The sequence below is a fragment of the Schistocerca serialis genome, chromosome 2 (genome assembly GCF_023864345.2).
Source record: "Schistocerca serialis cubense isolate TAMUIC-IGC-003099 chromosome 2, iqSchSeri2.2, whole genome shotgun sequence".
NCBI lineage: Eukaryota > Metazoa > Arthropoda > Insecta > Orthoptera > Acrididae > Schistocerca > Schistocerca serialis.
This window is the reverse complement of record NC_064639.1, coordinates 499,662,346-499,686,657: the sequence shown is the minus strand read 5'-3', so window position 1 is coordinate 499,686,657 and position 24,312 is coordinate 499,662,346. Positions and strand designations below refer to the sequence as shown.

At 44.9% G+C, this 24,312-nt stretch overlaps 1 protein-coding gene across 1 annotated transcript in view; it reads left to right on the top strand.

Moving 5' to 3' along the window:
* LOC126457445 (unconventional myosin-XV) overlaps nucleotides 1-24,312 on the top strand; it is a 945,978-nt gene that overhangs the window by 728,130 nt on the left and 193,536 nt on the right. The window contains exon 46 of the mRNA XM_050093727.1: nucleotides 4,034-4,162. Coding sequence (XP_049949684.1) covers nucleotides 4,034-4,162 — 129 coding nt within the window. The remainder of the gene's footprint in view (nucleotides 1-4,033; nucleotides 4,163-24,312) is intronic.

Genomic DNA, 24,312 nt, shown 5'->3' with positions numbered 1-24,312 from the left:
GTTGTTGCTTTCACAGGTGGTCCAGCCTTTGATGGAGTAAGATAACCTGTGAGATGACTGGAATAGGAAGTGCTGGGTGGGTGGATTGAGCAAGTCTTGCACCTGGGCCTTCCACAGGGACGTGATGCCTGTAGCAAGGGGTTGGGACCGGGAGTGGCATAGGGATGGACTAAGATGGTGTGGAGGTTGGGTGGTCTATGGAACATCACTTTGGGAGGGGTGGGAAAGATCTCGGGTAGTATGTCCCTCAAAGCTCTGAAGAAGGATGTGGTTAAGTTGTTGCAGTCTGGAGTGGTATTGGGTGCTGAAGGGGCACTCTTTTGTAGCTGGTTCTTGAGATTGGTGGGAGGATTCGGGGATGTGTGAGGAAATGGCACGGGAAATCTGTTTGCTGACTAGTTCTGGGGGATAGTGCCTATCTGTGAAGGTCTTGGTGAGACCTTCGGCATACTGGGAAAGGGGGCTCTTGTCACTACAGATACGCCATCCCCAGGTAGCAAGGCTGTATTGGAGATGATTTTTTAGTGGAAGGAATGGCAGCTATAAAAGGCAGGTACGTTTGGTGGTTGGTGGATTTAATATGGACAGAGATGTGGATGGAGCCATCAGAGGGGAGGTAGTCAATGTGTAGGAAGGTGACATGCTCGGCTGGAGATGTCGGTCAATGAGGGCTGAAATCCTTTCAGTGGGGGCTCAATAACCAGCTGCAATAGAGTGTCTTGGATTGTTGCATTTGTGAATTTTGGAGAACATGTAGAAGGTGGGTGTGCAGGTTGTCATAGAGGTGAGCAGGAAAATAGATTCAGTAGAAACGTCATGGGAAGGACCTAAGATCTTAAGCAGGGATTGGAGGTTATGTTGGACATCTAGGATGGGATCATTCCGGCTTTCTGCCAGGTAGTCACTGCGACTCATTGCAGTGGTGGAGCCTTTGTCTGCAGGGAGGACGATTAGGTCAGGGTCTGTTTTGGGACTGTGTATGGCTGTCCTTTCCTCTGCTGAAAGATTTATGTTATTAGGAAGGGACCTGGGGAAGGATGGTGAGGTCAAGTTGGAGGTAACGAATTCTTGGAAAGTGGCCAGGGGTAGTTTGGTGGGAGGGAGGGAGAGGATTGCAGTTGCATGAACTAGAAGTGGCAGGTTTCAATGTTGGAATTAGGTTGGCTTTGCCTGGAGGGATTGGTGGCAAAGAAGTGTTCGCATTGCAGGGTTCAGGAGAAGCAGAGTAGGTCCTTGACACGCCCAACATGGTTAAATTTGCATTTAGGGCTAAAAGTGAGTCTTCTGGATAGGACTGAAACTACTGTGGAGCTGAGGATTTTGGTGGAAAGTGTTCGAGGATTTTTTAGGTTCTGCAGTTGGAATGTTGGTAGGGAGTTTTGTGAGATGTGTCAACTTGAAAGGTTCATTAGGCAGGGTCTTGGTGCTATGATGATGAATGGCCACTGCCAAACAGTGACCAAGAGCAAAGTAGACCACCCTGTGGCTCACCATTCAGCTAAACATAACATGTTTGATTTCAATAACTGTTTCACTACCCAAGCCATCTGGATCCTCCCCTCCACCACCAGCTTTTCTGACCTGGATCTGGGAGTTACTCTTACAGCTCATTCTCCGTTCCAAAATTATCCTGGTCTCAAACTACGGTAATCTACTGTCCCCACACTATCCACCCAATAGTTCCCACTCCCTTGTCCTGTTACCTCCTCCCTTTTCACATTTTCTCACCCCCTTTACATGCTGTAAAGTGCCATTTGTACCCATCTGTCATTTGCCCTCTCCTGCTCCTCTCCTTCTTTTCCCTCCGTCCACATCCCACCTGCTGACACTGCACCTGACAGTCTTCCCACCCCACTCCAGATTTCTATTCAGTGACAACCACATTCTAGTAGAAGCTGCTGGTGGTAGTGGTCCTGTGTACATGTAGTGTGCTCACTTTTGTGAACATGCCTGTTTTCTTTACTGCAGAAGGCTTTGGCCAAAAGCTGTTAATGCGTAACAGTCTTTTCATTATGCCTGCCTGCAACTTGATGGGTCATTTTTACATTGAGTAGCAATCTATATTTTACTATAGTTGATATTGCAACCTGGCATTTCTATTGTTTAAAGATCATTGTTTACTCATATATACACTGCCCTTTTGATGATCAAATCCCAGTATGTGTTGCATTACGCAATACCTTTGTCTGTTTTTAATAAAACATATGCACTTCATTCATTTTGTGCTCTGCCACTGCAGACTTGTCAGTTTATCTGAAGCAAATGCTCCTCACTTGTTCTGACAGCACTGTAAGATTTATCGCTGTGTCTATTTGGTGTGCCACATGTCATACTCACAACTAACACTGTAGATGCCAGGTGCCCATTGCAGAAGTTGGCCTTTTACTGAGCCAAACATGTTATTGATTTTAACCTTTCCACTTAGTGGACGTAATCAAGAATATGCTTCGGTTACCCAAAGACCCACTAGGGCTACAGGCACCTGGCACCTACAGCATCAGTTGTGAGTCTGGCATGCAGTACATTGACCAGATGTGGCAATGCATCTCCCAGCACTGTTCAAAATATGTGGGGTATTCGCCTTAGTCAATCTGACAAGTTTGCAGCGGCAGAGCACTGTTGTGTTTTTGAACAGGCAGAGGTGCTGTGGTTTGCCAATGGCCTCTAGGATTCAGTTATCAAAGAAGCTGCAGAAATAAGAGGAAATTGCAATTTTGTCAGCCAGGAGAACGATTTCCAACTGAGCTCTGTATGACATGAGGTGTTAGCAAAAATACAATGGAAGGCAGTGGGGGTAACAGGCAGGCAGCACCAAGATTTGATAGCTGAATGCCCTTCCACCCTGTCTGGGGGCCTCCCACTACCAGTCGTGACATCTCAACCAGAAGAGTCTGCTCTCCAGCAGCTATAAAGGAACATACTGAACATGAACCCAAGAAGGTGACAAGTAGGAAACTTGTTGAAATGTGAAAATATCACAGGTGTCCTAGAAAATCTGGATACCTGGTGCCATTTAAATGGGTTAACATTAAATGTTTTGAAAAGCCAACTGATGCTATTTAAAACTGACCAATTAAAAACAAGTGTATTCAGATAATGCACAAAAATTAGGAGCTAAAGGCAGCAGACTGTGTAAAATTTTTGGGAAAGCATCATGATGAATACCTGTCATGGATATCAGAAATTGCACTCCTGGCAAATAAATTAAACACGGTGGCATTCACTATGACTGTCTGTGGTAACACAACCAACATACACACAAAAAACCATATTTACTTTGAATTCATAGTGAGATATGGCATTATATTTTGAGAAGGCACAGGAAACATGAAAAGGATATTTACCTTGCAAAAGTAATTATCAAGAATATGTGAGTGTCTTGCTCTCAACTATTAAGAGATCTGACACTATTAAGTATTCCATGGCTGTATACATATGAACAAATTCTTTTTACTCTCAACAATCCTGATCTATTTTTAGTAAATAATTTCCAGCATCTGTACAGTATTAGGATTAAAGAAAACTTCAGGCTTCCTACCCACTGCCTGGAGTTCTTTTCCAAAAATCCACAGTACACAGGAATGAAGATTTGTAACTAATGAAAAGACAAAAATATAAATAAGATCTAGAGTAGTTTGGTGAAGAGAAAATTTGTACATCATACTAATCCAAAAGTGTTATTATGCAGCAAAGGAATTCTTGAATGATAATATTGTTATTTGAGTAGTATGCAGGAAAAGGCACTGGAAAATGTCAGCCTACAATACTTTTTAATGATGATTCAATTCTCAAGTAGTTTGTAAAATTAAATGTGGTGTATACCCTAGAGTTTAGTATGTATAATGTGAACGAGCCTCCTGTACAGTATATCACTGACTTCACTTGTATGTTATGAAACATTAAACCTCTGATTCTGGCAATGATAAGTAAGATCTATCAGTTAAACCTGTGATCAGTGCCTTAAAAAGTTATTTTTGAAAAAAATTTTATTTTGTACAAAATTTTATTATGGGTCATTGACTTATTTTTACAGTTGCTGGACAACTATGGTGTTACCCTTAGCAACATACACTCAGCTCAGCAAAAAGTTACCATTAAGAAGAATGTCGTTGACATTGCTAAAGACTGGCCTATTTATTTTGCAAGAATATTTCCCGTATCGGTATGTATGTTTTATTTTTGTGTGTCATTACCATATTCAATATGATAATAAGTTTATAAAATATATTCAAAATTTGCAGCTACGGAATTTGACAAAGCATTTTCCTCCATCTTAATTCTAGCTTTTGGAATACATCTTCGTGCATTTTGCTGCAATAAATTTGCTGCTTACATCCGTAGATGCTCAGTAAACAATACACTTCACATAAGGATAAGATTCTTTATTGGTCTGCACAAAAAGAAGATAAATAACTATTATCATGTAATATACTCTTATTGCCCTACTGGTTATTTTTTGTAATGTGCATCCGACAACTGCACACATTCTGATCTTCAAGCTGCTGCAGGTAACAATGTTCTATCTGCTGGAGAATGTGGTCTTTCCAATGTTGGCCACATTGTCAGTGGATAGTGTGGTGTGACTTGCAAGCTGAAGTCACTCATCACATCCCCACAAGGAAAGGAAAAAAATTAACTTCAGCTATGATATGCCTGCCAGCTTGAAATGGAACCACACTTCTTATATGTAATGATTTTCTGTTGTGGCTGTTTATTGATGTTTCGTGTGGTAATGTGAAGTGGATGGTGGCCAGTCAGTTTGCAGGTGGTCAACCATGCTCTGTATGATGCTACAGTGCAGTTGGCTGCAGTGTGACGGATGTTCTGCATCAGGTGTTGGCCTGTATTTCAGTGACATCTTCTGCACTTAGGTAGGCAGGTTTGCAGCAGTCATTGGACACTACTGTGCCTACCCCTTTAATACGGAGAGTGAGAGTTGTTTCATTTTGTCCTGTAACTATGTATTGGCCTTAAAGGGAAGTTCCAGTGATCTGAGCAGTGGTCCACATCAGAGGAAAAAGTGCTTCATTCTTTCCGGGTCTTTGAAAACAAAAGTAACTTGTTTTCCATGCCGTGTAGTTCCATTTGATTGCAAGGCCTCCATTTGCCACTGGAGATCCATGGGGAAATCTTGAGTAGAGCACAGAAGGTCAGGTTGTTGTTTAGAAAATTCCCTGGTAGGTGCAAAGGCTTGCCATACAATAGCTCTGCTGATTAGGCATGTAGGTATACTTTTAATACATAGCACAATCCCAACAACACTACTGGTACATGAATCTGTTGTGTGGCACGATATAGCGGCCTTCAAGGAACAGTGTAGGCACTCCACAATGCTGTTTGCAGCTGCATGATATGCAGAAGTCCATAATTTCTGTACCCCGTACAGCCAGGTCATTGGATGAAGTATTTCAGCCTCCTACAGCCAACTCTGGATCAGAAGTCAGTTGGTGGGTACAGCCAAAATGTAAATTCCAAATGTGTGTGAACACACACACATTCTCGGCAGTTTTTGTTTCCAGTGGGAATACCTCCAGCTACATGGTATATGTGTCGGTCATTGTCAGGCTTTAACAGCAGTTACATGCAACCAGGAGTGGTCCTACCAAGCCCAGGGGGATGTGTGAGAATTGTGCCTCTGGGATGAGAAAACTCCCAAGCAGAGCTTGTACTGCCTTGTTACTTTGCACTTCTGTCAGGGAATGCAGGTTGCAGGCTTTCAAATAATAATGAAGAAATTAGGTGATGGGGTGTGGCCCTCAACTACACACCCACAGACTCAGAGTTGCAATATTAAAAGTTTTGGCTGGTTTCGTTGTCTAGGGGCTGGTATACATGGTTGCCGCATTACAGATCAAATACTGCTTAGTCTACAGTATACGATAAGAATACAGATATGAATTGAATGGTCAAAGGTTTCTATCACTCGGCAATTGCGAATTATGAAAGTAACATAAAATTATAAATTAAAGATTGCAATTAATTAAAATCTGCAGGTGCTATCTTAACAACTTTAAATGATGAGTACAATAGTAGAAGTACTTTTGAGACTGCAGTATATTTCTGCAAAACACTTAATGGTGTCAATAGTCCAGCAATTAAAATAAAATATAAGTTGAATAACAGGGAAACAATAGATTCCTACAGCATGTAATTAGTTATAAACAACAACACAGCTTGGGAGATATTCACATCTAAACACACACTACATCTTCACTGTAGAAGTCACGGAAATCTCACAAGTGCACAAGTCGGCACTCCAAAGTAATTCTATCTGCCACGACCCTACGCAAACCATTCCACACTCTCCAAGTCTCTTCTCCCGCAACTGAGCGTCTGTCACGCCGTCACATCCAGTACATTCTCTGTGTCCTGTGCGACTCTCCAGAACTCTCTCCTGAACTCGTTTCCATCCAGTCTCTCCATTCACGGGCGCTGTGATTGGCTAGAGTACTCACGCCATGTCTTCAATCCAACGCACCAACATAAACATAATGAAAAGCATACGAAATACTGGAGTTACATTTAAATAACTTGAAATTAAATAAATACTCCTATGGCTGGACCATAAACACGCTCTAACACACATTATTAGATACATAAACAAATTAAATAAATGTGAATGTATGCTTTCCCGGAGTATACAGCTGGCGAAGAGTTCTCGGGCTTCCAGCCGGGTGGCGGTGTCTTCAAACTGCAATGTTTCGACGAGTGACATACTCATCATCTTCTGGCGAAGTGCCGAGACTTTGCAGATACCGGTCCCTTTATACATGCGGTGTGCCCCCCACCACATGGCCGCAGGAAGCTGGGTCCAGAGGAGCCGGCGGGCGGGGTGGAGGGGGAAGCGGGTGCGCCGTTCGTGTCTCTGTCAGAGCATTCTGATTGTGTCTCGTGAGCTGGACAGTTTTTGTTGCATTCCTGGCGTATTGCGGCTAATGCTGGATTCCAGGCCGCGCTCAGTTGATAGCCTTCGTCCCTGTTCACAAGATTCTCGTGGACCCGTATTTCTATTGATTCTTTAATGACGCTATCCCAATAGCTCCCGGCTCGGCACAGCACCCTGGTGTTTTCGAAATCAAAGGTGTGGTTTTCTTTGATGCTGTGTTCAGCTATAGCAGATTTCTCTATCTGTCCAAGTTGAACATGCCTGATGTGTTCCTCGCATCTTTTAGAGATGCAGCGCTGCATTTGACCAATGTACTGCAAACCACATTCGCAGGCAATGATGTATATATCAGGTGTGTTTAGTTTGAGTGGGTCTTTAGCTGAGCCCAGCAGCTCTTTCGTCTTCGGCGGTGGTCGGAAGACGGTATTTATGTTTGATTTTCTTAATAGCCTCCCGATTTTGGCTGATGTGGGCCCCAAATATGGAAGAAAGGCGAGTCTCTTGTTAACTTCCTCTTCCTCTTCCTGAAATTTGTCAGCCTGTCTACTCTTGAAGGCCCTGCCAATCTGTGTTTCACTGTACCCGTTTTTCCAAAATACCTCTCTTAGGTGGTGTAATTCATCTGAGAGGCTTTCTTTGTCACAAATGACGTGCGCCCTATGTACCAAGGTGGTCAGTACTGACTGGTGTTGCGCCGGATGGTGGCAGCTGGCTGCATGGAGGTACAGGTCTGTGTGCGTCTTTTTTCTATATACTGAATGGCCCAGCGTGCCATCCGCTTTCTTCCTGATCAGTATGTCCAGGAATGGAATACAGCCATTCTCTTCTACTTCCATCATGAAGGTGATATTCTCATGTATGCCGTTTAGGTGGTCCATAAACTCCTCCAGTGCCTGCCTGCCATGCTGCAAATCACAAAAGTGTCGTCCACATAGCGGAAGAAGTGCCTGGGTTTACGGTGAGCAGTTTGTAGTGCCACCTCCTCAAAGTGTTCCATATAAAGATTCGCGATCTCTGGAGCAAGGGGAGATCCCATGGCCACTCCATCCACTTGTTCATAATGCTTTCCATTGCACTTGAAGTAGGTGGTCGTAAGTGCATATTCAAAGAGCTTCACTGTTTCAGGCTCGAAGTGCTGATTAAGGAGCACCAAGGCGTCTTGTAGCAGAACTTTCGTGAACAAGGAGGTGACGTCGAAGCTCACGAGTAGGTCATCACTCTGTATTCGGATGTCCTTCAGTATTCTGACGAAATCTGAGGAGTTTTTCACGTGATGACTGCAGTGTCCCACCAGTGGTTTCAATAGTGTCGCCAGTCCATAACTGTGTGAGTTGATAGTGTCCAGAATCGGCCGTAGAGGCACCCCATCTTTGTGAATCTTGGGCAATCCATACAGGCGCGGTGTCGTTGGCGCTCTGGGATACAGCCGTTTCTGCACTGCCTCTTGTAGATCTGAGTCCTTCAGTAGCGCCACGGTTTTCCTGGTCATTGTCGATGTAGGGTCCTTGTTGAGTTTCCTGTAGGCTGGGTCTTGCAGCAGAGAGCAGATTTTCTGTTGGTAGTCAACTGTGTGAATCAGCACCGTCGCGTTTCCCTTGTCTGCTGGGAGGACCATGATGTCAGCATCATCCCTCAGTGCGCGGATAGCCTCTCGCTCCGGCGCAGTAATGTTGGCTTTAGGGAGTCGTGACTTGTCGATGATCCTGCAGGTCTCCCTTCGGATCTGCTCAGCTTCCTCCTTGGGTAGGCCCCGGATTGCTTCCTCTTCGCTGCTGATGATGTCCCGTTTCGGTATGGTCCTTGGTACAGGTGCAAAGTTCAACCCTTTCGTGAGGACAGAAGTTGTGGCTGCATCTAGCACCTTATCTGTCAAATTTACAATAGCTCTGGTGCTATTTATCACCTTCTGGGTCGACTGGGCTCCCGAGAGTCTGCCGAATTTGTCGATCTGTTTTGCGGCAACATGTCGTTTCTGCACCTCACTGTCAGCGTGAGAGCTGCAGTCAAACCACAGCTAAGATGTAAGTGTGGCGATTTGTTCAGTTGGTGGAACATCACTTCACTGGCACCAATGTTATATTAGCTGAATTTATGAGGATTCCATTGTTTCCAGACTTCGGGAAACTATGCATAGATGTCTTTCATGTTATTCAGAGGGTGTCAGTGCCACCAACACATCATCTGTGTATGCGAAGCAGAAGTCTAATCCTTGCAAAACTGATGTGACAAAGAGTTGAAAAGTCTGTACTCTATTCTGTTGGCCATAACACATGTATGTAGTTTTAGGAATGTCATCTGTTGCCACAGGCATTTGGTTGTGGGCTTTTACTGTGTTCAGTGTTGAGTTATCAATGCATCCCGCCATTTGACATACAAAATTTGTGAAGTGGTGCACAGGATACCAGCCAGAAATCTTCCTAATATTGGGTCCTCTATAATCACCACAGGGGCACCATCTGTCCAGTTCTTTTGGTACTGGATGAGGGGGAGGATCCCAATTGCTTTCTGATGGTCATGCTGTGCTTGCTTGGGTCATTGCATTGAATTCTGCTTTTGTGATGTGGAGTTTGTTGGGGTCCATCTGTCTGGGCCGTGACAGAACTGGAATACGAGATGTGATCCTGATGTGATTCACTGTTGAGTGGTAGGGTGATGGCGACACTCCAGGGGTCGCATAACTGATGGAACTTTTTCAGTTGGCACACCAGTGGCAGCAGTGTGGCAAGGAAGGGTACCAACAGATTGCTGCGCTGTGTGGACTGTCATGAAACCTTCAATGATGTGACTTGTCCAAAATGGTAGTGTTCCTCACATCAAGTATGATGTCATAGGACAAGAAGTCTAGTCCGATAAAGTGTAAGTCACATCTGCAATATAAATCGCAACTTCAGTGACTGTCTTAACAGATGTCCAGACTCACGAGTCCATATGTAGTTGTGAGTGATTTATTTGGAACTGCTAAGTTGTAATTTTCATGTGTTCACGGTTGCCATAGTAAGTGGAAACCCACACATCTGACCCAGTATCCACTAGAAACTGCACCTGAATGGTCCTGCCTGTGATCACTAAATGTTATGATAGCTGTCCACGTTGAAGATGCTGGCAGACTTGCTCAAAGGGTGTGGTAGGATGGTGTCTTATGTTTTCCACACACGAACACAGTGATCTGCACTTAAGTGTCCTGGCTACAAAACCACGGTGGTAAATACATTGGTTCAGTCTGGTGAGGACGAGGAGCACATGTTATGTTCTCCCTGTGATGGAATGCGGTCTTGTGATTTGTATATATTAAAGGGCTGTGACATGCCATGCCAACTTTTTGAGATGAAAGCTCGATGTAGTCCAGTCTGTTTCTGGCAGCTGTTGTATTAAATACCTGTGGAGTGGCAGCCTCCAATACTTTGTCCATGATCTCTGCCATATCGCTTAAGTTTGCCTCTGCGTTACCGAGAACAGGTTGTGATGCAATTCCAGCAAGTGAAATATTCACATGGAGCACAGGAGTGGGTCTGGGTTGTCCGGTCTGACCAAGGTGCAGAAGTGTCACAGGAACTGTGATGACTTCCCTTTGCCAATTTGTTCCCTCTGCAAAGATTGTGCTAATTGTTACATGCTAGAGAGGAAAATCCACAGAATGAGCTCATCTTTTAGTTACTCATACTTTCCAGAGGCAGGCAGTTTTGTGATGACATCGCTAACCTCTGGTGGAGCAGCTGTCCAGTAGTACCACCACAGGTGCATATTTATTGGATTCTTGCAATAGTCCAGTGGTGACAAAATGGCTTTCGATGTGTGTGAACCAAAGCTATGGACAATCCATTCAGCAGGTGTACTGTGTTGATTTGCCCTACTGCAGATTGATAATATAACTTACGAAACAGCACATAAGTACTCTATGCTCTATATACAAATAAACAAAAAGTAGTGTCAGTGGAATATACCCCTTGGCAGATATTGTTTCACTAGACAAGATAAAGAATGGAAATTGACTTATCTCCCTTCGGCTTGGCAACAGCCTTGCCGCAGTGGATACACCGGTTCCCATCAGATCATCGAAGTTGAGCGCTGTTGGGCGTGGCCGGCATTTGGATGGGTGACCATCCAGGCCATCATGAGCTGTTGCCATTTTTTGGGGTGCACTCAGCCTCGTGATGCCAATTGAGGAGCTACTTGACCGAATAGTAGCGGCTCCGGTCAAAGAAAACCATCATAACGTCTGGGAGAGCAGTGTGCTGACCACACACCCCTCCTATCTGCATCCTCACCTGAGGCTGACATGGCGGTCTGATGGTCCCAATGGGCCACTTGTGGCCTGGAGACGGAGTGCTTTTCCCTTTGACTTGATAATGCTGTTTCAGTATTTGAATAAAGCACGAATATGTGACTTGTATATGTGTAAAAATCATGCACTGAAATTTAAATTCAACCTAAACAAGTAGTATCTCTGCTCAGGTCAATGTACAAATGCATAAATAGCAATTATGTATGTCTTACCTATTTCAGAAGATAAAATACTATATCAAAATCTCAATTAGGTACCAGGTGGCTACAATTAAAATGCAGCTACTCACAGAGTTACAATGTGAGCTGCAATTATCATATGGCAGCAAAATGTGTTAGATATAAGGCACATTCAAAAAGAAGCGAGCCGGAGGCATAATTACAGAAACCAGTACTTGTATGTGAGAAGTATTAACCGTGGCTGTTGAGACACTTATCCCACTGTGACACAAGATGGTGAGAGGCTGTATCACAAAATTCCCGGGGCTGCGATGTTAGCCAGATCCGCACGTTCCGCTGGACGTCGTCGTCTGAGGTGAATCATTTGCCTCACAGAGCCTTTTTAATGGGACAGAAAATGGTGTAATAGCAGGCAGAGAGGTCTGGTCTGTATGGAGGGTGACCGAGAACCTACCATTTGAATTTCTGCAGGAATGCCGTGACTGTTGGCCGTATGAGGTTTTCCATTGTCATGGAACAGAATGACCCCACAGGTGAGATTGCCTGGTCGTTTTGATTTGATCACTTGGCGAAGGGTGTTCAAAGCTTGCGAGTAACACTGGGCATTCACTGTTGTCCCGTGCTGCAGGAAATGAATCAGAAGGGGGCCATCTTGGTCAAAGAAGAACATCAGCATAAACTTCCTGCACTTATGTGGATGGCCTCGGCGTTTTTGGGTGGTGGTGACCTTGGATGCTGACACTGGAGACTTTGTCGTTTTGATTCTGGTTCCAAGTGATGACACCATGACTCGTCTCCAGCCACCACTCGTGCCAGGAATGCATTCCCTTCCCGAGCATAGTGCTGCAGATGAGCAAGACAGTGGGCCATTCAACATGCTTCCTGGTGTGGTTGAAGACTGTGGGGCACCTATTCGGCACACACTTTGCACGTGTGCAGTCATTCCTTCATGATAGTCTGAACACTTCCGACACTCAATCTGACCATGGCAGCTATGGCTTTCACTGTCACTCAGTGGTCCTGGGTAATGAGTGCATCCACCAGCTGGACGATGTCATCAGAAGTGTAGTTTCATGCTACAGACCGTGCATCATCAGCTGACGACACCCATCCTTTCCTGAAGCGCTTGTGCCACACCCTGACCCTTGCAGGGGACATGCAGTGTTCGCTGTACACTTGTGACATTCATTAATGAATGTCCATTCCTCCTACTCCTTCTTCTGTCAGAAAATGAACAACACCTCTTTGCTCTTCATTTGATGCCTCAATGTCACTGTTTGCATGTGAATGTTAGTGTTGGACGATTGATGCGTGCTGTTGCTGTCTCTGTATAGTCAAGTGACGTGCACGTAAGCCCTCTAGCGACGGGCTTTAAACTCTCTAGTTGGAACCACACCTCGTTACGTATGCCACGATATTACCCTCCTGTCACTGGTTTGTGCATTCCAGACTCCTGCTCATTTCTTTTTGAACGCCCCTTATATTCTAATGTATTAATGCAGAACTGATTTACACTGAAAAAAAAATAGTTCCAATTTTGCCCACCAGATTCAAATCTGGTGCTCTGAATGTTAAAAATACGTATAGAAATATTTCCTTATGTAATGCATTAGGAATGGGACATGGGTAGGAAAGCTAAACAAGTGAGAAAGGCAAAATGTTTATTTTATTCTTAACCATCACTTACATAATTTACTCAGTATGAGCACCAGAGACATTGATGCTGTGCTGCACCTGTAAAATGACATGATCAACAGTTGCTCACAGCAGTTCTGGTGGAATCTGAGCAATGTGTTCCTGTGTATTGGCCTTCAGATCAGGTAGAGACTGAAAATGTTTCTGGTAAACATGTTCATTTAGATATCCCCAGAGCCAAATGTCACATGGATTCAGATCAGATGGTCTTGCAGGTCATCCATTGGGAAACCTCTGGTGATAGTATTCTTGTAAAGTTGCATTAAGCAGATCTTTCACTGGGTGAACGACATGAGGTGTTGCCTCATCTTGCATGACAACAGTGGTTTCCACATAGCTGCTCTCTTCCAAAGCAGGAATCACTTGCTGTACAAGGAGATCTCGATAACTTGCAGACATCACAGTACACCTGACAGGTCCTCTGGGTGCATTCTCTTCAAAGAACAATGGACTGAGGGTAAAGTCGCTTGTGAATCCAAACATCACATACAGTGAGTACAGTGACTCTTCATGCACAACATGTGGTTTAACAGTGCCCCAAATTCATCAGTTCTGTGTAATCACTGCACCCTGCATTTAAAATATGTCTCATCACTCCATAACATACTGCTAGGTCACATATCATCAACTTCCATCCATGCCAGAAACTGAAGAGCAAATGCAGAGTGTTGCTGCAAATTATGAGGTTTCAGCTGAAGCATCATGTGGATCTTGTACAGGTACCAGTGTAAAATTGACTTCAAAATTTTCTGTACTGTTGACGATGGGATGGACAGCTCTCATGACTCTGCATGACCGCTAACACTACCCGGGCCATGTGCTGCATGGTCAGTTACAGCAACAGCAACCTCGTCAGTAACTTCCACTGGAATAGGACGTCATCCTCTTCCAGTTCCATTTAAGTGTGCTTGTGTGCCAATTGAAGATCCTGCACATTCAGGATGTCCAGAAACCTGTATGAACAATGAGATAACAAGGAAAAAATCTGTTCTGTGGTAATCAGTTTATGTGAGTTAAAAATACATAAACTCACTGTCATTGATCGCTCATGTACACCACATATGGTACAAAATTTTGGACATAACAAATCTGCTCTAAGGGAACTGTATCAGTTAACCAGTGGCATAACAACTTTCCTCTGAACATTGGTCATAAGTGTTTAGACATGTTTAAGCGTAACTTCAGTGAAGAACTTCATTTAAAAAGTTTATTGCAAGGAATATAAGAGACATGTTATGTTTGAGATTAAATATTCTTTTCTTTAGTTGCAGATGGTTAGAAAACATATGGTGCTAAATTTAAGTGTGCTTGGTTGCCTGTTGAAGATGCTGCACATTGAAAATGTCTAAAAACCTATATGAGCAACAACATAACAGAAAAAAATTCATAGTGTGGTTATCAGCTAATGAGGACTGAAAATATATAAACTCAGTGACAGTGAAAGGTCATGTTCACAACATATGGTACAAAATTGAGGCCATGACAAATCTGTCAGCTCTAAGCGAGCTGTGCCTGTTAACCAGTGACCAAAAACACTTTCCACTGGACATTGCTTGGAAGTGTTTAGGCATGGTTAAATGCAATTTCAGTTAGCTCCCTCTGGTGTCGGAAGGCACGGAAGTTGAATGCTCGCCAGAAGGTATGGACCTGGATACCCACTAAGAGTATGTGTGCTCCGGCACGCACCTGTGCCACAAGCCTCACCGTGTGAGGTCGCCACTCTCCCTGCCACGTGAAGTCTGCAGCCAATCGCGTCTCCTTTGGTCAGGTATTTAGGCAGACGTGTGGCACTAAATTTGTCTACAAAGCACTCTCAGAGCATTTACAGATCGTAGTAGCAAAGTTCACAGTAGGAACTAAATTGAGTGATAGTGTTACTGACTGCAATAATTGTTCACTGACAGAGTTGTTCAATAAATCAACACTGAAATCCCCGACAACCACTATTTCCTTGTTTTTTACTATGAGATGGGACAGCAGGGCTTCCAGATTTTTTATGAAGAAGTTAAAATTTCCTCTAGGTGATCTGTATATACCTAATATTATAAAGGACTTATTATGAAATACTACTTCTGTTGCGCAGACTTCTAAGTGATGCTTTGAGCAAAATTTATTAATATCAATATTCGTGAAATCAAAACAGTTTCTGACAAATATGGAATCTCCTCCCTTCTTCACATTTTCTCTACAGAAATAAGAAGCTCACTTGAAGACAGTTACTAGATGTAATAAACAGAAGAAAAAGAAATTGGATTGGGAATATATTAAGAAAGAATGACGGACTGATAAAAACAGTTTTAGAAGGTTATGTAGAAGGGAAAAGGAAGTGAGGAAGGAAGAGATTCCAGATACTGGATGACTGATGGATGGTACAACATACAGCAGCCTTAAGAAGGAAGCAATGGATCGCAGAAAATGGAGAGGCAAAGGACCTGCTAATATAGCAGATAACTGACTATGAGGATGATGATGTGGTACTATCCCGGCAGTCTGGTACTCGCCATAGTCCACGTGTGCACCTCGGCCGTACTGCATTCCAGTTCCACAACTGTTGTTGTTTGGAGTGTTCCTGCATTGTTGTTGTCTCGCCGTGTTTATCACCTCAGCTCTTGCTTGCTTGCCTTTGGTTGTGTCCTGATCAGTCATAGGTCTGCCATTCCCTACTTGTTCATCTGTCATGTCTGTGGCTTCCCCGCTTGGCAGCTTCGTATCTCCATTCTCTGCTGTGCACCGCTCATGGCTATATCATTCACAATGAGGTAAAAGGTTTGATAGCATGGAGGCTAAGTTTGTCTGTCTTCTCCTGGAGCAACAGCAGCAGCTTATGCAGCAGCACCAGCACCAGCACCAGTTAGATGTCTTACAGCAATCCTTGCAGTTGCTGACAGACAAAGTCATGGCATGGGACGCACTCCCACACCAGCTCCCAGGTGTCCTGGTTTCTGATGCTTCCCTATGACTGCTGTCATTGCTGCCCTTTGATGATGCTAAAGAAGACTGGGAAACATACCTGCATCCCTACGGGAAACATACCTGCATCCCTACAGCGGTCGCTCTTCTTGTCCTGGACTTCACTAGACACATTCTTTCTGCTCCGCAAGTTGGCACCATTGTTCAACCCTGTGGCTCTCTCCTTTCACAAGAAATGTGGGCTGCTGACTAATTACTCTTGCCAGCTTTACCATATTGGGGCATCTCAGCTTGAGTTCCACAAGTACCATAAACAGCCTGGCCAGTCATACCATTCTTGGATCACGGACTTGCAGGGTCTCAGCCACAAATGCGACTTCATTTGCACCAATCAGTGTTGCAAGGCGTTGTATGCAGACTCCTTGATTTGCGATGTTATCATTCACTTGGCCCCCAATCCAGAGGTCCGCAAGGATGCGTTGAAACTCGATAACCCCACGCCAGAAGACATTCTGCACATAGCCCAATCCTTTGAAATTGCACAAGTGGGGAACGAGCATATCATGGTGAGGCCACAGGTGGCGACAGTAGAGTCCTCCCTGCGGGCACCTCCCTTGCACCATTGGCGTGGTACAGCCCACAGAGAGCAACGTTGTTGAGACTCCTCCTTGTCTGGCGGTTCTGTGGCTTCGGAGCCACCACAGTGCTTTTCCACCCACTCTCACGCAGACTGTCTCCATCGCTGGAAGACGTGCATGCTCTTTCAGAAAGAAGGCCATCGCCAATCTGTCTGTCACAGTTTCTCAACCCACTCCCGCCCCTCACCAATGGGATATCAGGATATCATGCACACACTGCAGTCAGTCATCCCACTGGACACCCCATTGACGCAAAAGTTGTTCCTCAAGCTCTGCATTTTGAATGTGGACGTTACGTCCAGCACTCAAGCTAGAGCTCGATTGACTGCAGGCTGCTGGCATCATCAAGCGCATGAAGGCAAGTGCATGGGTGACCCTGTTGGTGGTGATCAGGAAACCCAATGGCTGCCTTCGTCTATGTGGGGATTTCGGAGTTACAATCAATGCACGGTCCCTTGTTGAAATTTATCCCATTCCCAGACAGGAAGACCTTCTCACCAAAGTTGTGCATGGTGACCTGGCGGAGGCTTACAACCAATTGCCCTTAGATGAGGAATCCCAGGACATCGTGGTCTTCATCATGCCTTTCAGATTATATAAATACAAGTGCTTTCCATTTGGCATTTCCTCAGTGCCAGCCATTTTCCAGAGGTACCTGAAGCAGCTCACACAGTCCATCCTAGCTTGTGTCAATTATCTCAGTGACATCTTGGCCACTGGCTGTACACGCCACGGGCATTTGCACAACCTCAATACCTTATTTCACACACTGCAGGCCACAGGCTTACGCTGTTGGCTGGAAAAAAGTAGTTTCTTTCAACCAGTAGTTGAATACCTGGGGTACTGGCTCAGCAAAGAAGGCATTCATCCATCGGATCACAACATAGTGACCATCAACGCCCTTCCCCACCTCAAGGATTTATCTGACCTCTAGGTTTTTTTGGGCAAGATTAACTACTACTTAAAGTATTTTACCCCAGGCTGCTAATGTTGCACAGCTCCTCAATCATTTGCATCACAAAGCAGTGCTGTTCAACAGAACTCCTGCTTGTGATCAAGCTTTTCTCCACTTGGAAACTATGCTCAAGTCTGCCCCTTGCCTGACCCGCTTCTCTCCAGACCACTGATGCTTCAGCCTGTGCTAATGGTGCTGTCCTGGCTCACAGTAATGCGAATGGCTCAGAACAGCCCAAGATACTATCTCCAACACGGAGGAACTGTTCTCAGATTGAGAAAGAGCTCTGGCGATTGTGTTTGCCGTTCAGAAGTTCCACATCTACCTGTTTGGGATGAAGTTCACTCACCTCACTGATCGCAGGTCTTTGGTTACCTTCTTTGGCCCACACACAAACACACCTCCCCAGGCGAACTGCTCAATGTCTCCAGAGCTGGGCACGCAATTACACTTCCGTTATTCGATATAAGCAATTGTTCAAATGTGTGTGAAATCCTAAGGGACCAAACCGCTTAGTTTGGTCCCTAGACTTACACACTACTTAAACTAACTTATACTAAGAACAACACACACACACACCCATGCCCAAGGGAGGGCTCGAACCTCCGGCGGGAGGGTCCGTGCAGTCCATGACGTGATGGCTTAGACCACTTGGCCACTCCACGCGGCCTGATATAAGCCCATCTCTCAACACTCCAACGCCAATGCCTTGCCATGTCTCCCCTCAGGCACTGATTTTGAGTTCAACCAGCAGGAAGTCCTCTTCTGCTTTCACATTGATAGAGCCCGCCAAGGTACACTGGATGGCTTTCCTGTCATGGCTGCATAGGTTGCCTCTGCCGCACGATGGGACCCCATTCTGTGTCAGGTTCTCCACTACGTGACCCACGGTTGGCCCACCTATCTGACTTCCTGGTTGAAAACTGATTTCAGCCCCTGGTGGCACCTCTCCCACAGGCTCTCAGTTGTGGTGGGTGTCCTTCTGCTGGCCGCAGAAGCTGACACGCATTGGGCAGTCATCCCACCTGATTTGCGCTTGCTACATCGTGGACACTGAGGGATGTCCCATATGAAGGCATTGGCTCAGCGACATGTGTATTGGCCTGGCATCAATGGCGACATCGAATGCTTGGCCCATGGGTGCATGGTGTTTGTGCGTCACCAGGCCAGCCCGCTGCAATCATTTGCTCCCTGGCTCACGCCTCCCCGGCGCTGGGACCACATCCATCTCGATTTTGTGGGCCCGTCCTTGGGATAGATGTGGTTAGTCATTGTGGGTGCATACTCCAGATATCCTTACGTGGTACGCATGGCGTCCACCATAACTGATGCCACACTCACTGCCTTCACTCAGGTTCTCGCCATCGAAGGCCTACCTCGTACCTTGGTCTCCAATAATGACCCCCAATTCATGGCAGCCTCCTTCCATGCATTCTGTGAGGCCAACAGTATCGAACACATCTGTCCCCTACTGTTTCATCCGTCCTCCAGTGGCACAGAGGAATGGCTGGTCAGGACGTTTATACAACAGCTGACAAAAGCCGTCAAATCCTCCACCACCATGTTGGCTCTCACCTTATTCCTGAGCATTTATCGCACCTCATCTGTGTGGGCCGGCTCTTATGGGGGCAAGGCTGCTTGGACTCCTGCCACAGTAGTTGCAGCCCATGGGCGATGTGGGACATCGGTACAGACACAGAAAGGCCTCGAGCGCCGCCACCATAACCAACTCGGGCCTCGTTCCCCTTCATGGCATCTCATGTCCCCCAACCCCCCGCCCCCTTCTGGTGTGCATGAGGCCCTCGAGTTGGCCTTGCTGCCACCGGCTGTGGGCACTCCTTCCAGCATCCACAATGATGGAGACGCCGTGTGATGCCCTGCCCTCCGATGACGTTTCGATGGATTCCACGGACGGCCCACCCACCCCACTGCTGGAAATCGATGCCACAAGGCCTCCCTCCATTCCCTCTTTCCGCCCACCACAACACCACTGGGGCGTTTTCACCCCTACACACAGGTTTGATGTCGGAATGTGCAGAAGTTGAATGTGTGCCAGAGAGTATGGACCTGGACACCCACTAGGGGTCTCTGTGCTCCAGCGCGCACCTGCGCCGCGAGCCTCTGTACCATGTGAAGTCCACAGCTAATCACATTTACCGTAGTCAGGTATTTAGGCAGACTTGCAACTCTATCCCGGCAGTCTGGTACTCGCCATAGTCCACATGTGCATCTCGGTCGTACTGCATTCCAGTTCCGTGCGTTGAGATTTCTACTGTCGTTGTTTGGAGTGTTCCTGCATTGTTGTTGTCTCGCCATGTTTATCACCTCAGTTCTTGTTTCAGTGGCTAATCCATAGGAAGGTGAGAAAGGGCATCGGCACTAGAGTGCTGAGCCATTGGGCGGGTGGATCTTGCAGTGAAAACTATTGAGGAACAGAGCCCACCGTTGAAGTCTGTGTGCCATCTTGTCTGACAGATGTGTCTCGAGGGAATCTAAAGGTTGATGATCCATAACCAGGTGGAATTTGACACCATAGAGAAACACATGAAACTTCTTGTGAGCATAAACAATGGTGCGGGCCTCCTTCCCAATTTGCGAGTAATTCTTCTGTGCTGACTTGAACATTTTTGAGGCAAAAGCATTGGGCAGTTCTGAACCATCTGTTGCGTTGAGACAACACGGCTCCCACATCGTACTGTGATGCGTCAGTAGCCACAACAAGCTGGCGACAGGGCTGGTATGTGGCCAGGCATGGGGTGGAATGCAGACTATCTTTCAATTTATGAAATAGTTGTTCACAGTCAAGATTCCAAACAAATGAGGCACTGTTCTTGAGCAATTGATTGAAAGGATATGTTACTCTAGATGTTTGTGGCAAGAACTTGTGGTAATATGCGACTTTGCCTAAAAAGTGCCTGGAGCTTCTTCACATTAGTAGTACTTAGTAGGCCCTCAGTAGCTGGTATATGACTGTTTGTTGACTGTATTCATTGATGGCAAATGACATTTTTTTGGATTATCAGTCTACTGACTGGTTTGATGCGGCCCACCACGAATTCCTTTCCTGTGCTAACCTCTTCATCTCAGAGTAGCACTTGCAACCTATGTCCTCAATTATTTGCTTAACGTATTCCAATCTCTGTCTTCCTCTACAGTTTTTGCCCTCTACAGCTCCCTCTAGTACCATGGAAGTCATTCCCTCATGTCTTAGCAGATGTCCTATTATCCTGTCCCTTCTCCTTATCAGTGTTTTCCACATATTCCTTTCCTCTCCGATTCTGCGTAGAACCTCCTCATTCCTTACCTTATCAGTCCACCTAATTTTCAACATTCGTCTATAGCACCACATCTCAAATGCTTCGATTCTCTTCTGTTCCGGTTTTCCCACAGTCCATGTTTCACTACCATACAATGCTGTACTCCAGACGTACATCCTCAGCAATTTCTTCCTCAAATTAAGGCCGGTATTTGATATTAGTAGACTTCTCTTGGCCAGAAATGCCTTTTTTGCCATAGCGAGTCTGCTTTTGATGTCCTCCTTGCTCCGTCCGTCATTGGTTATTTTACTGCCTAGGCAGCAGAATTCCTTAACTTCATTGACTTCGTGATCATCAATCCTGATGTTAAGTTTCTCGCTGTTATCATTTCTACTACTTCTTATTACCTTCGTCTTTCTCCGATTTACTCTCAAACCATACTGTGTACTCATTAGACTGTTCATTCCATTCAGCAGATCATTTAATTCTTCTTCACTTTCACTCAGGATAGCAATGTCATCAGCGAATCGTATCATTGATATCCTTTCACCTTGTATTTTAATTCCACTCCTGAACCTTTCTTTTATTTCCATCATTGCTTCCTCGATGTACAGATTGAAGAGTAGGGGCGAAAGGCTACAGCCTTGTCTTACACCCTTATAATACGAGCACTTCGTTCTTGATCGTCCACTCTTATTATTCCCTCTTGGTTGTTGTACATATTGTATATGACCCGTCTCTCCCTATAGCTTACCCCTACTTTTTTCAGAATCTCGAACAGCTTGCACCATTTTATATTGTCGAACGCTTTTTCCAGGTCGACAAATCCTATGAAAGTGTCTTGATTTTTCTATAGCCTTGCTTCCATTATTAGCCGTAACGTCAGAATTGCCTCTCTCGTCCCTTTACTTTTCCTAAAGCCAAACTGATCGTCACCTAGCGCATTCTCAATTTTCTTTTCCATTCTTCTGTATATTATTCTTGTAAGCAGCTTTGATGCATGAGCTGTTAAGCTGATTGTGCGATAATTCTCACACTTGTCAGCTCTTGCTGTCTTCGGAATTGTGTGGATGATGCTTTTCCGAAAGTCAGATGGTATGTCGCCAGACTCATATATTCTACACACCAACGTGAATAGTCATTTTTTTACCACTTCCCCCAATGATTTTAGAAATTCTAATGGAATGTTATCTATCCCTTCTGCCTTATTTGACCGTGAGTCCTCCAAAGCTCTTTTAAATTCTGATTCTAATACTGGATCCCCTATCTCTTCTAAATCGACTCCTGTTTCTTCTCCTATCACATCAGACAAATCTTCACCCTCATAGAGGCTTTCAATGTATTCTTTCCACCTATCTGCTCTCTCCTCTGCATTTAACAGTGGAATTCCCGTTGCACTCTTAATGTTATCACCATTGCTTTTAATGTCACCAAAGGTTTTTTTGACTTTCCTGTATGCTGAGTCGGTCTTTCCGACAATCATGTCTTTTTCGATGTCGTCACATTTTTCCTGCAGCCATTTCATCTTAGCTTCCCTGCACTTCCTATTTATTTAATTCCTCAGCGACTTGTATTTCTGTATTCCTGATTTTCCCAGAACATGTTTGTACTTCCTCCTTTCATCAATCAACTGAAGTATTTCTTCTGTTACCCATGGTTTCTTCGCAGCTACCTTCTTTGTACCTATGTTTTCCTTCCCAACTTCTGTGATGGCCCTTTTTAGAGATGTCCATTCCTCTTCAACTGTACTGCCTACTGCGCTATTCCTTATTGCTGTATCTATAGCGTTAGAGAACTTCAAACGTATCTCGTCATTCCTTAGTACTTCCCTATCCCACTTCTTTGCGTATTGATTCTTCCTGACTAATGTCTTGAACTTCAGCCTACTCTTCATTACTACTATATTGTGATCTGAGTCTATATCTGCTCCTGGGTACACCTTACAATCCAGTATCTGATTTCGGAATCTCTGTCTGACCATGATGTAATCTAATTGAAATCTTCCCGTATGTCCCGGCCTTTTCCAAGTATACCTCCACCTCTTGTGATTCTTGAACAGGGTATTCGCTATTATTAGCTGAAACTTGTTACAGAACTCAATTAGTCTTTCTCCTCTTTCATTCCTAGTCCCAAGCCGATATTCTCCTGTAACCTTTTCTTCTACTCCTTCCCCTACAACTGCATTCCAGTCGCCCATGACTATTAGATTTTTGTCCCCTTTTACATACTGCATTACCCTTTCAATATCCTCGTACACTTTTTCTATCTGTTCATCTTCAGCTTGCAACGTCAGCATGTATACCTGAACTATCGTTGACATACACTGGTGTTTAATAGAGGGTTGTAAGAAGTTTAACGTATCCAAATTGCATTTGAGACTTGCATGGTCTGAAACAGGAGCTGAAAGTTGTGAAGATGGTCCTCAGTTGTGGGACCTGTGAAAACAACTTCATCACGGTTGTGGTCTGTGCCAAAAACTGTCCAAGAACAGGAATTTGTTGCGGGTTATAACTGACAAGATGGCCTGAAGCTGGAGGCATTGGAGGGAAACCGCAAAGCAGTTAAGTGTCAGAGGTCAAAAGCGATACTGCCGTGCCTGTATCCACTTCCAATTGAAGGGGCATACCGTTGATACATGCATCGATGAACAGTTTGTTAGAAACATTTACAAAATTGTCACATACATGGCTAACAACATTAACGTCTACCACGGGCTGTGTGTGTTTGTGGAATGTTTGCAGTGTGGCATTCTGTAGTCCCATGACTTCCTACTCCGAAGGCATGCTGGACCACGTGTGCCTATTGTCATCTGAGTTGACATGGCCATATCACCCTAGAAATCTAATATATGGCCTGCAGTTCGGGAAACTTCAGATGCTTGTGCTAACTTAAGTACTTCTTCTAAGGAGGGGCTTCAAACTACAGTGCCCAATGGCAGATTTCTTTATCAGGAGCCAAACTGGTAATAGTGTCCTGAACCATTATGTCTGCATAATTGAGCATAGTGAAATGATGCTTGTGACTTAAACTTTGCAGTTCCACAGCCCAAGTCCAATATGATTGATGAGGTTGTTTCCTGCACTGATAACATTCCACTGTCACAGAAATCATGAGTATATTTGCAATAATAAAAAGTCAGCACACTACAAATTTTGTTGAAGGACAGAGATGCAGGGTCCTGAAGGGGGCTAACTTGCCTAACAAATGGTACATTTGTGGAGAGATCCGCAACAGATTGAGAGCTTTAAGAAATTCGGCATCTATTACCTTGAAGTCTGTGAGGTGAAGTGTTGCAGTAGGCATTTCTCATATGATTCCCAGTTTTTGGCAGCGTCTTTGTAAGCGGGGAAAGATGGCAGAGAGGCCAGCAAATTTCATACCCACATTAACAGGCCTGTAATATTCTAGCCAAATTGGCTGTGTGTCCCTGCTGCTGCATTTCCAACCATTTCTGGCTTTCCAGCTGCTGCTGCTGCAGTAAAACTTCTTGGAAAAAACCCATGTAAATAA